General features: G+C 33.9%; 1 protein-coding gene across 1 annotated transcript; it reads right to left on the reverse strand.

Moving 5' to 3' along the window:
• Window positions 1–936: 936 nt before the first annotated feature.
• Window positions 937–1,290, reverse strand: LOC118745922. Its single transcript, XM_036479571.1, has 2 exons — window positions 1,115–1,290; window positions 937–1,064 (listed from the first exon to the last, which is right to left on the reverse strand). The coding sequence occupies exons 1-2, from the start codon at window positions 1,288–1,290 to the stop codon at window positions 938–940; spliced, it is 303 nt and encodes a 100-aa protein (XP_036335464.1). The 3' UTR covers window position 937.
• Window positions 1,291–14,113: the final 12,823 nt, after the last annotated feature.

Consider the following 14,113-nt stretch of genomic DNA (forward strand, 5'->3'; position numbering starts at 1 on the left):
TTTTTTCATTTACATATGTTCTGACTAAATAAATTTCTTCAGAGAAAAAATAGATATTATTATAAATAAATAATAAATATTATTATAAATGAATAAATTAAAATAAAGAAAAAACATAGCCATTTAGCTGATTTTTTCATGTAAAGGCCAAAAATGGTGATTTTTTGAAATGATTGTATGGGGAACCCCCCAGGGGAGTTCCAGGGGGTGTGCCACTGGCATGGATGGATCGGCCGTCCAAAGTTAGTGGGGTTCGGTCATACATTTGGACTCGATTGGAGCACTCTAAATGGGTCAAAGTGGGATTTTTCAAAATTTGCCCCTACCCAAAAGTTTGACCCAAATTGGGGGACATCAGAATTCGTTTTAGAGGTATGGTTCCTTCGGCAAAGTTTCTTATTTTGATCCCTAGAATACGATTTTCACAGAGCAATGAGCGATTTTTAAATCGACCCGCCCTAATATATATATATATATGTGTGTGTATGTAGTTTTTTTTATAGATGACCTAATGGCAAAAGTAAGTAGCTAGAGCTATTGCGTTGTAGTCTTTTAGGTGCATCTTCATTCTTCATTCTTCATCTAACTAAACTAAATAATAAAATTATAGTTTAAAAAACTAAAACCTCCCTATTATAATTGCCATTCCTACAGTCATCAGGTATGTAACTTGAGAATAGAAATCGCTGCATCTTTTAGGCGCATCAATATTACATAGTTACATCCCGAGCTAATAAAAGGAAGGTAATAAAAAAGGTGGATTTTTATTGTACTAATTATTTTCATCACAATAATCTGCTATTTTGTATAACATTTTTAATTCATTTCTAAAGTTCTTAATAGTACACAATAATTTGGTGAAAGGATTTTGTTTAGCATCAAGTTGCAGAACAAAGAGGTTCATCCTCAAAAATGGGTTTAACATTTAGCCGCCCATTTACATTATAAGGTTATTGGCATGCAGGTTGCTCTTGGAACCGATGAACAAAACCGACCACGATTTCTCCGGCGCCTCATTTTTCTTCATTGCATTCATTGATTGCGTCTTTCTGCAAGTTGATTCATTACAATGATCAATCGGAAGCCGAAACATTTTGTCGTTTGCTCAACTCACCTCAGATCACTAAAGAATTTACTACAACTCTCGGGGATGCAGGTCAATTTTGGCTTCGGTTTCAATTCGAACGAGAATTCACTTTTGCAATTTTGTACCTTTGCCTCTTCGCGCGAGTCGGCGTACTTCAGTGATGATTTCGATGTCTTCGTTTTTGGCAGAGCACCGTTGGACATTGTTACACTCAGATAATAATTGAGGTGGGGCTTGTCGTTCAAAAAGTGTGAGGTCTTCAATGATCCAAATATCTGAGATTCTAGTAAAGAAATAGGTATACGTTTTTATTTCGCCCATATCCTTATACACACAAGCATATTTCATAAATCTTAGCTAAAGCGTATCTATACCTTTTAATTTTTTATAATCAGTTATTCTATCCTTATTGGTTGGGAACAGTTAGGCGGTATTTTTGATAAAATAAAAACAACTGGTCCAAAATTTAAAATATACAATTTATAAAAACAAATCGTGATTATTCACGTGCAAAGAGATCAATCAAAAATGACAAAAATTTCGAAGCATTTGCTGTGTGCAATTAATTTTATTTTTTTCTTCATTTATGTATATTTAAAGGGGCACACGCACTCGTACAAAGTGAAAACGCTTCCTTGGTAAGCAGCCAACTTTAGTTTTTTCACGACTTGGTTCGCACCTTGCACAGGAACTTCAGCCGCGGTTTCATTGTCATGTCTATTTCTGTCCTAAAGTAGTTGAGAGAACCACAGACGTCTGGCATGCTTCCTAGTTGTAGATATCCCGCGATTTCGACTAACAAACCAACTCGCTCATACCCTTCAATCCCTTTGTGTCTTGGCCAGCAAAGCGACTCGTCTGTTAACGCAGATTTCGTCTATCCCATTCATTCATTGTCTAGCGGAAAGGGTTTAGGATTTAGAGTACCATTTCCCAGATTGGATAAAGAAGATTTACTTCGAGCCCTGCCGCTCCAGTCCAGTTTCAATTTCGTCTAGACAATTTCGCTCATCGACTTAAAACATCTGCCAAAGTTACTAATTGCTCCTCGATAATCAGCATAAGCTATCATTCTAGGAGCCTCTCCTCTTAACTTGAGTAAGGTCAAGGGACATAGATCACCTTCCAGAGGATTGCTTCGAATTACCTTTCTTATCATCGTCGCTGAACCCCACTTAACAATTACTGTTCGACAATTGAAAGTATCGGCAACAAAATAATGTATGGCAGGATGTCTCACTGGAAGCGTTTTTGAGAGTTCCACATTGGTCGGAAAACCCCGATTGTGTGTTTCGTTGTTGGGCAGGACCTTTTGTATTTGCTACAAAAAATTATGAGAAGCTGTCTTTGTTGATTTACCCTTCGTGCAGGCATTTTTTTGATTCATAAGTTCAATTGAATAACTTTATGTTACTCATACGCCCCGGCCTCAATTTTTCTGGCATCAACCATATTTTAATAAAGAAAGCCACTTTTAGGACTAACAAAGGCTACTTTGGACAAGAAAATGTCTTCCTTTTATTTGGATTCACACAGGGGCAACTATTTCTGAACACTACTTTACATACATACACACCCTGTAGCGAAATTTGGAGATAGTCTAGCGTTGCGTTAGTTCCGCAGTACACTTGTATATATTTCAAAATGTCTCCGAGCAAGCAAGCAATTACCCCAGCAATGGTCGACCGCTGTTTGTGATATTTTTGGTTGCGATACATGTTGCTGGGAATAGGGATTGAACCTTGAACGTATCGTGTAGCACCTCTAATGTTCGGCTATGGCGGCCGACAAGTGGTGTTGTGCCTTTTTTATGAATCGGATCTTCGACATTCATAAAATTAAACTTTTTTCAAAAATTAAAAATAAATTTATTTTCTCTGAACTGTCCAAAGTGGAACTAGTTGGGGGGAACGCATTCAAAGCTTCTTTAGAGGAGCAAAAGTCCTTTATACTTTATCGAATCAAGTTTGAAGGAGTTAGGTTATTTTCTCATATTACACGTTATTTACTTATATTTTTATATATATTTTTAGTGACCTACGGCCATATTATTCACTTGTCGTTATTCCTTCTTAAATATTCAACGGCCTAGTAATTCTGAGCTATCTGAGCGACGGCGGAATAATTTTTTTGCATATTATTCACTATGGAATGGCGACGAATAACTCTCCGGCAGAGGAATAAATATTTTTGTATGTCAAAATGTTATAAAATTTTTTAATTATTATCTTTTTGAATTTTCAACGCCAAGCACTTTGCCTGCTTCAAATCAAATGCATTAATCAAAAATATAAATATGTACAGTGGTGGCCTTATAATTAGAAACGACTTTGCTGCATATAATTTTGCTAATATATTTTAAAAATTTATTTCGCCACATCAAAACTATTAATTAGAAATAATAAAGTAACAAGTTATCTTTGAGTTTAACATAAGAAAATTGACAACATTAACACTATTTTTAAGAAAATTAACTAAACCCAAAAAACACCGATTTCAGTTTGGTCATATGATTAGAAACGGCAGCGACAACTTAAAAATATCTTCACAAAGTTAAACAAAATGGTCATAATTTTTAATATCTTGTGGGATAACCCTTATGTTTGATAACATTGTCCAATCTTCTCGGTAAACTTTGTATTAAATGTTGACATGTTTGGACAGATATGCTGTTCCAGCTCTGCTGCACCAATTGAAACAATTCATCATTATTTCGCGGTTTCTTGTCCTTGAGATCTCGTTTCACAATTGCCCATAAGTTTTCAATCGGATTGAGATCCGGACTTTGCGGGGGCCAGTCCAAAACATCAATATTTTGATCCGAAAGCCAGCTCTTCACTAACCTGGAAGTGTGTTTTGGGTCATTGTCATGTTGGAAAATGTAATGGACTGGCATATTCTCAAAGGAATATGGTTCCATTACATTCTCCAGAATATTTTTATATTGATGTTGGTCCATTATTCCTTGAATTCGCACAATTGGGCCCACACCACGCCAGGAAAAGGCTCCCCAAACCATAATAGATCCGCCACCGTGTTTTACCGTTTTCACAGTGTACCTGGGGTTTAAAGCCATGCTTGGAGGACGCCTCACATACGTTTTTCCATCGGATTGGAATAAATTAAACTTCGATTCGTCACTCCAGAGAACTCTATTCCAGTATCGTGGATGTTTATTAAGCATTTCCTTTGCGAACCGCAACCGCCTCTTAATATTTTTTTTTGATACATGCGGTTTTTTTTTGTGCAATGCACCCACGAAGTCCCGACTCTTGTAAGCGCCTTCTTATCGTCCGAGCGGAGATTTCCGCGTTAATTTGATGCCCAACTTCAGCCTTTATTTCACGCGAAGACATGAATGGGTTGTTCTTGCTGGTCCTACAAATAAGCCTATCTTCAGTTGGAGTAGTTTTTCGAGGCCGGGGCTTCCTGCTAGGGGTTTCAAACGTCTTGATTTTATTGTATAAATGAATTGCTCCAAATACCATCTTTTTGGAGCAAGCAAACCTTTGTGCGATAGCCGACATCGACAGTTTCTCTTTCTGATAACACTTCACAATTAACTCCCTCATTTTTGGAGTGCATGACTTTTTTTGCCCATTCTAACAACTAAAGTCTATCAAAATTATTGCAAGCTAACTATGGCTCCTTTCGAAGTATACTCACTTTATCGCTAACTCCAAGACAAGTCTAGAAAATAAAGAAAAAACTGCGCGTTTCTAATTGCGTGGCCAGCCAAGAAACACACACCGCGAAATAATTTTAATTTTTTTTTAATACCCAATCATCGAATCAGCACGTGTTTGTTTAACAACAATGTTCATGGCCTACTCTATGAATAACGGTGCTCATCACTTACAGTGTCCGTCTTAAACAAACTTGTACAGTGATTTTGGTTTTTCCAGCACGTCGTTTCTAATTATAAGGCCACCACTGTATACCACAAAAATAAATTTTCTACATAATTGCATAATCGCGTCATCGATTAGTAAATTCAGTTAAGCTTTTTTTATGAAATGCATATGAGCAGGAAATAATGTTACTCATACGCCATGTACGAGTATCCAAGCGTTTGACCAATCGTAAGTGAAGACGATAACAATTGATTACGCGGTGGGGATTAGACATAGCGTAGTAAATACCTTTGTAAATACATATATAGATAATTTCTTCCTCTTAAATGTGACAATTTTATGATTTTGATAAATTTGATTTGACTTAGACTATCTGAACACTTGTCGTCTAATCATAGTTGCGTTATCGTTTCGCCTTGAAATTTTAAGCCGAGCACATGCATTTCGAAGGAGATCTCCACACTTGTCGTTAGCGACTTGTTATCGGCAAATTATAGAAGATGCAGAAGCGGATAAGTACGGCACTGTCGTTTGCTAATCGTTGTGCACGTATTGTTTTATGGGGAAAAATTATTGAAAAAGTTAATATTTTCATTAAAAATGCATAAAAATTCGTATTTCTTGCATAAAATCTGTGGAAATAATTAAGAAGTGGATAATTGCAATTAAATTCAATAAAAGATAGAGTCTCTGCGTGCGTGCACGAAACACATTTCAGGAAAAGAAAAGAAGAGATATTACTGAAAAATTATGTTTAAAATTGTTGCAGCATAGTCCATATTTTAAAAATTGCAGATTTTTGTAAATATTTCGCGAAAATATCAACCAGAAAAACAGAAAATACCTGCTCCAAGTGAATTTTTAGACGCCAAATGAATTGAAGTACCACGACGGAGTATGCGAAAGTGTAGTCATCATGTACTCGTTGCATCATGATTGTAACGATGAAGCAACTATGATTAGACGACCAATGTGCAGAAAGCCTTAGTCTGAGATTATGTGGACAATATTTGTTAGAATTTCATTAATTTAAAAATTCGAAAAAGATAGAGCGCATTGTTACACCATTATTAGACTACGCCTAGAAGTTGCGGAACGGGTGACAGTTAAAAAAATAGACAAAAACATAAAAAAAAAAATAAAAAGTTATGAAAAATATCGGAGTTACAAAAGCCAAGCCATTTCGGTGCTGGAATGCCCCGTATTAGGGATGTTTTTATGACATGATTCAGGTAATTTAGGTAAATTAAAACAAAACATGGTTGCGCCAAATTCGTCTGCATAACACCTATTTAAGTCACATACGCAAATACATAGTTACAAAAAAGAAAGAATAGCGGCCGGTCCACATACCTACAAATACACACCTATAAAAATATGCAGTTGGCTTTAAAAAGCGTGAGCTGATTATCTAAAGCTATTACGTACTCTTGCTCATAGGTATTGTTTTTGCAAATTGTAGCAGTGGTAGAAAAGCAGAGACAAAACGACTATTTGCTACAATAAAGATTTTCTTCTAGTGTCAAGGCGTATTTTTTCAGTGTATTACTGAATGATCAAAAGTATTTGCATTCAACCAAAATTTACCATGACAATGATTGCGAATGCTTCTGTTACATTCACATTCTATACTGAATGGAACTCTACCATTGAATAACACATTAGGTTTGTTTTTGTTTCAAAATAATTTAGGCCACTCAGGAATTGGGAGTTTTTAATACAAACAAACAATCAAAATTTAAAAAGAATGCCGAGTTAATGCAGATCTTACTGATTCAATCATTTTACAGCTCTGATATGACATGACATTAGACTGCATCCCTCCCCATACAAAAAAGGGTACTCTTTTTCCATTGGAATTATAAAATCTATTATATTTTAAACGTCCGAAAATGGAGCTTTTTATGAATAAAAATAGTTTCTTAACGACTTTTTTTTACATCCCCTCAAGGGACAAAACGGTTTAAGCTTAACAAATTTAAAAAACTTTTCAACGGAATCGTAATACTGAGATTTTGGATGCCGTTTATTTTAACTTTTTTCAAAGACTGGAATAAGAAAACTTGGACAACTGAACCTAAACTACTCCCACTTAAACTTGTGAGGTATCATTGGAAAGGTATTTTCTCACCCTTTTTATTTATTTGCTAATAAGCTCATTCCAAGGATAAAAGAGAAAGGTAGGATGAACGAACATCATTCAAAGTTGAATTAAGAAGAAATTGGGACAGGAATGACTTTTCTTGCACATAAATAAAAATAGTGGGAAAACACCTTTCTACCGAGATCTCAGTAGTCTAAATCCGAATAGTTTTGGCCCAGTTATTTAGATTTTACGTAAATCAATCTTTGAAAAATGTATAAAAACAGCATCAAAAATCTCATTTTTACGATTCCGTTGAAAAGATTTTAAAACATTTTTATGCATATTTTTTAGGTTTAACCTGTTTTGTCATCTGAAGGGATTTTTTTTCAAAAATTTCTTTAAGAAATAAAAAATATTCATAAAAAACTCCATTTTTAGGGGTATTATCAAATCGGTCCAGCTCACGTAAATCTTAATATTTTTCCGAAATATTTTGGTGGACGTCTTCAAATATAATAAATTTTATAATCCCGGCACAAAAACCGCACCTTTTTTGGTGATGCAGTCTAATGTATGTACATACATACATAAATACATACATACGTACATATGTAAATATGCATGTTATGTAAGTACATATTTATGTATACAACTTTAAGAAATATTGTGTTAAATAATCTATGCTTATGTTTATAAATAAATTTTATTTATTTTTTTGCGTTTTTTGGTTACACGCTCGTTGCGAGTCCGCGCTGCACGCGGCTGGAAAGCAAAAGCACCCGTGGCAGAAGCGAAAAAAATTAATAACTAGCGAATCCGTGCAGGTTACCGTGTTTTTTTTCTTTTAAATGATGTATTACAGAATAAGGATTGATATTCAATGTAAAAGATTAAAAACTCTGATCGAGAAGTAATAAATATTTCCATTTGTGTATGCAAATTTTTTATAAATATTAAAAATTTTGTACAAAATAAAGCGTGTCTAATTAACTATTGTCGTAAAAAAAGCCAGCAAGATACATGCCATGAATCAGGGGATAATAAATAATTACTGAATTCATCAAAAAAAAAAAGTTGATAACAATAACTCTTGTAAATCTTCGAACTTTGCAAAATTGCTCAAATTGTATTTTTTTATGGTTGTAAACCGAATAAAGTGATCTGTGCGAAAAAATCTTCACCGCTATCCTGGCTTCATGGCATATGAAGCAATTAAGCTGATGTCACATAAAACTTTTGCTTCGCTTTACGTGACAGATTCGCTTTGACAGATAAGATGAATTGTATGAAAATGCACAAAGCATGCCACATAAATCGTTGAAGCGGCAGCGCGAAGCGAAAAGATGGTCAACTCCCATCTTTTTGCGCGCTTTGACAATCAGCCGGTTTAATATTTATTTTGTTTCGTCCAAATTCGGGTTTTCATGCAGAAACATAAAACTTAATTACATTGCTGATAATTTTAAATCAAAATAATTAAAATCCACAGCAACTTTGATGAGTAAAAAAGCGGTACAACATTGTTTTCTTGGCGTTCATTGTGGCATACCTTTTGCGTCTGGCGCTTTGCTGGCAAAGTTATAAATGTCACGCAAAGCTACAAAGTTTTATCTGGCATCAGCTTTACTCTTGGTGGTGATCTTTTTCATTTGTCTCTACCACAAGCGCGTGCCTTACTATGAAACTAATTTGGTTGTAAACATAGAGATCATTGCGTATTTGTTGAATATCATCATTATTTTAGTGGAATGGGAAATAGTTGGGTAAAACTGTTTTAGTACTAAATATCCATGAACGAAAGACACAAGATCACGCGGGAAGGAAAAAACGAAAAAAGTTATTTTCTAGCTGTTGAAATCTCGACGCCATCTTTGTTGTAAGAAGTAAACAACGAAGAGAACAAAAAAAACGCGTAATTGTTGAACGCATGAATAATCATTTTTATTATGCAAATTCTTCTATAAATCATGTCGTTGTGTAAAATTATTCTTTACGTTATGTGTACACACGTTGTCACAAGCGAAAATGAAGAAAATTGCAGTAAAAAGCCACCACCAAATTGTAAACAACGAAGAAATGTTAACAAACGGCTAATGTCAAAATCGTTCAACTTTTTTCCTCAATGCGATTCTAACGGGCTACTCTCATGCCCGCGTGATCTTGTCTTTTTGGTTCATGCTAAATATCAGTGATATCTACGCGGTAAAACTCTAAAGGCCAATTTCAAATGAATATTTAAACTGCACTTAAGTTTAGTTTTGGATTCTTATTTAAATGCCACTTAACTTTCGTTGGGTTACAGATCAACTTTATTTAAATATGCCAACAAGTGGCAACACTATTCCTTGCTCCTTAAAAGTGTTGTTGCGTTTGCTTGTTTGTTTACATTTTGTACTGAACAGATGATTGTTCTTTGGTAAGAATGATAAAACAACCTACCTATCAATCCTGGTTGTTTGGTACATACACAGGGTTGCATATCTCATATTTAAATAGCCAATTTTGGCCACTTAAGTGCAGTTTAAATGTATGATCTGAAAATGAATTTTTGAAGTTAATCAGCATTCTCTACTTAAAGAAGCCATCTGAAATCGGGCGTAATAGATTTAAAACAACTACACAGAAACGAGGAATTTTTGCCAACTTTGAGAATTTTTCATTTGGAATATCAGTAATGTGCATTAACGAAAACAACCCCCATTTTGTATGCTTTGCAGCCATCCCTAATACCTTTTGCCTTTGCTAACGCCAACTTAGGGATGGCTGTTAGCTGTTTTTAATAAAACCCTATATTTTCCGTATGCAACTTTTTGATCATATCATCTACAACTATTAATGTGATATTGAAATGCTGGACAATTTTTTGTAACGTCATTTTGTACTTGCATGTGTGTGAATTTGTTTGTGCGCTGTACTATCGATCTAGTATGTGTATTCCATTGCATAATTTCAGGCTAAATGTATTATATGCTCAGCCAGCCCAGCAGTTAATTTGGGCATTAAATGGGCTTACTCCACACAATCTTTGAAAAAATAAATAAATCATGTCGGGGAAAAGATTTCCCCTTTCCTTTGGCCGATTTTTCAAAATTAATCTTTATTTTCGGAAAATTAATATTGAAACACAAATATTTACGAGTGAACCTCTCTTTACAACTCTACTGCATAGCAAAGTAGCAAGGAACGTGTTTTTAAAGAATTTAAAATTTACTGCGGATTACTGTAGAAAAATGTTCCGGATCGTTTTTCTTAAAGCAATAATATCACGGAAATAGGAAAGGCTGTTAGGAGGTCGGGGCAGTAAGTAAAATTAAACAGATCCTATCAATTTTGATCCGATCTTAAAATTTCATATATGTAGTTATTATTGAAAAGGATAAGTATTTTAAATTTTTTGGCGTAATTAAAAAAATATACACAAATTTTAATTTAATAGTTTCTTATTTTTAGTGAATATGTAGGTCGTTTCGCCTTTGTACTCTATTTGACCATTGCATTTACCTAAACTGCAATCATATTTGCATAGTGCCTTTGCGGCTTTCATCTGAGCTGGCTTTCCTCAAGCACATTAATTTGGGTCCATTCTCTTGAACAATTTTTCTATCGGTCAAAGTTGCTCAGTTAACAAAAATGTGCTTATGTATATAAAAATGTTGTGGTTGACACACACAAAAATTAATATATTCACGAAAACCTGCGCAAAATATAGTAAAACTGCATTTTAAATTTTTCCCTATGACGCACAGTGGTTCAAAGCTAACATTTAGCACGAAAAAAAATCGTATCTCCTATAAACCGTGACCAATTTTTCTCAAATGACAAACATCTGCTTTAGAAGAAGCATATTTCAAACTAAAACTCGATACCTCTTCCGGTACCGGAACTATAGCCCAAAGTATGGTCACAAGAAATGGCTAAGATACACCATCCGTTAAATTATAAAATGTATGAGAACACGGGTGTCAAGTAAAAGATAATCGGAAGACATATTTTCGGGTTGCTAACCCGTCAAAATTTTGAAGTTATTTTACAATATTCGATTTCTTAATTTTTCCGAGAGAATATATTCTCTAGAGAAATTTTTATTAAATATAAATGTACTTGCAAGTATGAAGCACATTTTACGTTTTTTCAATACTCACATTGAAATCTAAAGTTTTTTCTTTATCATAATATATTTGCTTCGATGAAACTTTATTCTGCTTTCAGAAAAAAATTAGCTTTAAATTTATAAAAAAAAGAAACTGGAAACTACACAAATTTGTTGCAAGTAATTTTCTCAGCATACGAATTATACGAGTTTTGACATAAGGCACTAGAAAATTTTAAACATTTTATAACCTATTTTAATTGTAGTTTAATATAATATATATAATATGTTCGACTGCTGTGGGCGTGGCTCAAAAAGAGCACTAAAATACCGTTATATTAATAAGGGTACATAGAAATAAAAATAGTACAGAGCACTCAGTATCGAACCTTCGAACTATTTTTCAATGTGCTAAGTATCAGTTTCATTAAGTAATTTAGTGTGTGGCGCTGTTTTATTTTACCGCATTTTCGTTGTAAACTTAATCCAGATATTATCTGATCTGATCATAGAAAAAAAAATAGTTTTCTCAATTCTCAATTTATAACTCTTCTTTTGATAAACAAGTTTAAATAAATATGTACGTATATGTAAGTTAAAGCTGTAAGAAATATCTTTCATTTTATATCCTTACTGCAACAAGTGAATTACTTTTAGATAATTGTAAAAAGGTAGCAACCTTTTTCAGACAACACCCCCTCTCATTTAGTTGAAAAATACCATATTTTCCTAAGACAAACTTTCGTACAAGTCGTTAGAGCAGTTGAAGTTATAATCATGATAAAAATATAGCAAGGTAGAACCGTTCTCTCAATTTGTCGGCCATGATTTTTTTTTGAAGTTTGCCAACATTTTAAAATCATATAAAAGTGAAAATAAAGAATTGAAATTGTTTGAAATTGTTGTTGCTTGAGATTGAAAATGAAAATGTGTGTGTGAGTTTGTGAGTAAATTTAAAAATTAAATTGTTTGGAAACGTCAAGAATTTTAAAAGTGACTCTCAGCGGTTCTACCTTACTATATTTTTATCATGGTTATAATATAAATTATTGTATTCACAATTCGGTGCATATGGTATTGCATGTCATTTTTCGGTACATTGTTGTAAAGATGCACAATACAACAATAAAATTTCCAAAGTCACCGGAATATTCATATGCAATCTGAATAAGGTAGCTGAAAGTAAATGAGATTATCGTATGATCAAAACTTCGAGCTTTATCCATGCCCAATCGCAATAACGCAATCTATGACCTCAGTTTTCGAGATATCCACTGGAATTTGGTAAGCGAGTGTATTAATCATTTGTCGGAACTGAAAAAATCGCACCACTACAGCATATAATTTCTATACAACTGACCGTTCAGATATGATATTTTTGGTTATAACTCCATTTATGCATCTATGAGCATGAAATTTCGCGCTACTTTCACTTATTATCAACAGAGAGTTTACAGTGAAAAAAAACAAAGATCGGGTCACTATAACCTATAGCCTCCTTACAACTGATTGTTCAGATATGGGATTTCATTTTAAAACTTTGGAAAGCAAAACCCAGCCATTTCGTGATCTATTTTCTAAATAATCATAATCTATATGCTATATCTCGCATATCACTTATGGTGCATTTACATGGTATGAATCTGTTCATAAGCCGTATGAATATTCCTATAAAAGAAGCACCAACTCTATGAAGAAATGAATGAAAGCGATATATATTTAACAATTTTGACTTGTATACTAGACAATATTTTTTTTTAATCAACAAATAAAAAAAAATTATTTTGTGCTAGCTTCGAACCTAGAAGCTTATTTTTTTTTTGTTAAATGTGCTTTAAAAAGGACCTACTGCCAATAAAGCGTTGTGGATTGCTATTTTTCCATATTTGTAATGCTTCCATTTAAACATCTTTGTGGAAAAACAGTTTTTTGTTCAGAATTGCTTGTTTACGAAACGTTTGGCATAAGTTGAAATCATAGGGATGCCGTTTTCTTCCGTTTCTCAGTGGATTTTATACTTGAAAAGGCACCAAAATATGTATGCAATACTTCTACATATCTTCGTTTAAAGCACAAAACCGCGCATCAAAGAAATGCAAAACCTCGTATGGGAGGCTGCCTAAATTTTAAAAACGGTTCTCTCTTTTAAACTTTATAATAATCTCTTCTCTCCTTATGTCTAAGTCGATATTTTATTATATCGATATTTTATTATAAATGGCTAAGGGCTTGATGTCAGGAGCTTCCGATGACCAAATATCTTTTTGGCACAAATTTCAGTTCCGAGGTTTTGCAGAACCACGATACGCGCTTTTGTACTTTAAACGACGAATATGTATATCGCTTGAACAATATGTTAGTGTTTGGCCTAGCTTCTCCTCCGATATTCGGTGTGCGTGATTTTGTCACACAAAGTAAAGGACAGTTTTACGCCGACTCCGAACGGCAATTGTATTTTAATGAGAAGTTGTCTCCATGACAGAATACACTCGGAGGTTTACTATTACCAACAGAGGGGCAACCACTATTAGAAAAACTGGGCTTGAACTCAGGCTCTGCGTAATGCTCTACAGCAGCTGCCACTACTTTTACATATATTGCTGATATATTCAAAATACTATCCCGAACTTCGGAGTGTATATATGTAATATAAAAAAGAATGAGAGGTACTATAAGAAAATGTACCCAAAATTCTGGAGCAAATGGAAAACTGCTCATTGAAAATAGTTCACATGTATAAATTAAAAGATATAACTTAATAGGTTACAGGTTAGAAAAAATAGCAATGCGGTTTGAAGGAAACATGCAGCCATAAAATGCTTGTTTGTTTCGTTAATACTCTGATCTTTGTAAGATATGGCACTCTATTATTTGCAGTAGTTTGCAAATATTCACTAATGGTTCTAAAATCGCAAACATTTTCGTCGGATGTTTTTGTTTGATTTCGAATTGAAAATACATTACGATCATATTGTACCGAAATAAGTGCGGTATCT

This window comes from Rhagoletis pomonella, unplaced genomic scaffold, assembly GCF_013731165.1.
Source record: "Rhagoletis pomonella isolate Grant_MI unplaced genomic scaffold, Rhpom_1.0 Rhpom_scaffold_00010, whole genome shotgun sequence".
NCBI classification, from domain to species: Eukaryota; Metazoa; Arthropoda; class Insecta; order Diptera; family Tephritidae; genus Rhagoletis; species Rhagoletis pomonella.